Below are 1,889 nucleotides of genomic sequence, written 5' to 3' on the forward strand. Positions count from 1 at the left end.
GTAAATTTCTTTTTAAAAAGGTGTGGGGGAGGAGGTTCCGTGATCCAACAAATCTGGAAAGACATTTAGTCTTTATCTCCAGGGTTCACAGTGCATGTTAGCATAGTACTGTAAAGTTCTGAGAAGTTTTAAGTTTCTTTAGCCAAATATTTCCCTAATTTATTTGCTCAGAGCCACTCCTCTCCCTCTGGAATGCGTGAACTAGTAGTTCATGGACAGTACATTTGGGGAAATGCTGCCATAGATATTTTAATTTTATCTGCAAATGAAATTAGACCACCATTCGGCTGTGTGCCTTGTCTGCATTATTTTAGTTTGTAGAGAATGACATTTATAGAATTGGGTTTTTTTTGGCATATAAAACAGCCCTAAGAAATGTGTTCTTGACACTGCTAGAGAATTCTTCTGAGATTGTTGTTCCCTATATCACATACCTTTTTATGAAGAATCGCTCTAGAATTTTTTCCCAGCTCTCAGAACTACAATACCTTCTCCAAGTAACTGGTTTGGTTTTATTTTTCAGCTACCATGTATGATATGAGTGGATAGATGTTCCTCTTTGCATTGTTTGTTAGAGAACACAGAGGCAAATGTGTGGCATAGTACCTAGGACCTTAAGTTGTATTCTTATATATGACTTTTATTCTTGGCTTCATCTTATGAGGTTCTTGAACAGTCTCATTTACTGTAATTTCCTCCCTTGTTTTTATCAATCTGGTGTGTGCATCTCTGTATCTATATACACAAACATACATATATGTTATATATATATACTTAATTGTGGTAAAAATACATAAAATTTACCATCTTAATCATTTTTAAGTGTATAGTACAGCAGTGTTAACTGTATGCACCTTGTTGTACAACAGATCTCAAGAACTCTTTCATTTATGCAAAACTGAAGCTCTATACCCATTGAACAAGTCCCCTTAATCTTGTATATATTTTTGTTTGAGGCATCTCAGTGCTATTTGGAATGAGACTAAAAAGAATGTATGAATTAAATAAAATTGTTTAAAGTAAATATTTTTAAGTGAGATAAACGTTAATATAGATATTTCTAGAGAATAATTCTAAGACAACTGAAAATTTGTTTGACTACAAATCATAGAAATAATAAAGTAGGAAATTTATCAAATATCTTTGGCCTTTTAAATGTGCAATAAAAGCATTACCTAGTTTAAAAAACATATTTATCTTTCTTTTTTGTTGCATAGGTTTTGTCAGATTTTTAGAAGGCTATTATATTGTGTTAATAACTAAAAGGAGGAAGATGGCAGATATTGGAGGTCATGCAATATATAAGATTGAAGATACAAATATGATCTATATACCCAATGATTCTGTACGGGTCACTCATCCTGATGAAGCTAGGTATGTACTGATGGTAACTGCCTTTTTTTAAAAATGTGGTAGATCAGTTAGAAAACAAAATATAGTCAAAGGATCATAAATGTTATATAAAAACATCAAATGATGGCTCAGAATTCTACAACTTTTTTTCAAGGACTATTAAAAACCTCCATTAAAACAATAACAGTTGATTCAGGTGAGGATCAACAATTGCTACTAAAACCATTAGGCAAGAGGTTGTTATTGGGGAACAGATAATCACACAATCTCAACATATTAAACTCCATGGATCTCTTTGTTATTTACAAAGAGAAAAATTATTTTTATGGTGGAAAAAATGGCAAAATAATAACCAAATAATCAAACTTAGCATCACCAATAGTGAGACAAAACTGACATTATTTGCCCTTAATATATGAAGATATATGCATATATAATATATGCCTCTTAATATATGAAGCAATGGGAAGGACAGAGATTACCTTGTAGTTTTCTTGCTAAAAATTTAACTTGACTCTAAGCATGAGAAAATAACA

The 1,889-nt window shown here is 31.6% G+C and overlaps 1 protein-coding gene across 1 annotated transcript in view; it reads left to right on the forward strand.

The window, feature by feature from the left end:
• FIG4 (FIG4 phosphoinositide 5-phosphatase) overlaps nt 1-1,889 on the forward strand; it is a 106,089-nt gene that overhangs the window by 22,051 nt on the left and 82,149 nt on the right. Inside the window, exon 4 of the mRNA XM_012651133.1 lies at nt 1,218-1,374. Within this exon, the coding sequence (XP_012506587.1) occupies nt 1,218-1,374 (157 nt within the window). The remainder of the gene's footprint in view (nt 1-1,217; nt 1,375-1,889) is intronic.

This window comes from Propithecus coquereli, unplaced genomic scaffold (genome assembly GCF_000956105.1).
Source record: "Propithecus coquereli isolate 6110/MARCELLA unplaced genomic scaffold, Pcoq_1.0 Scaffold35, whole genome shotgun sequence".
Lineage (NCBI taxonomy): Eukaryota > Metazoa > Chordata > Mammalia > Primates > Indriidae > Propithecus > Propithecus coquereli.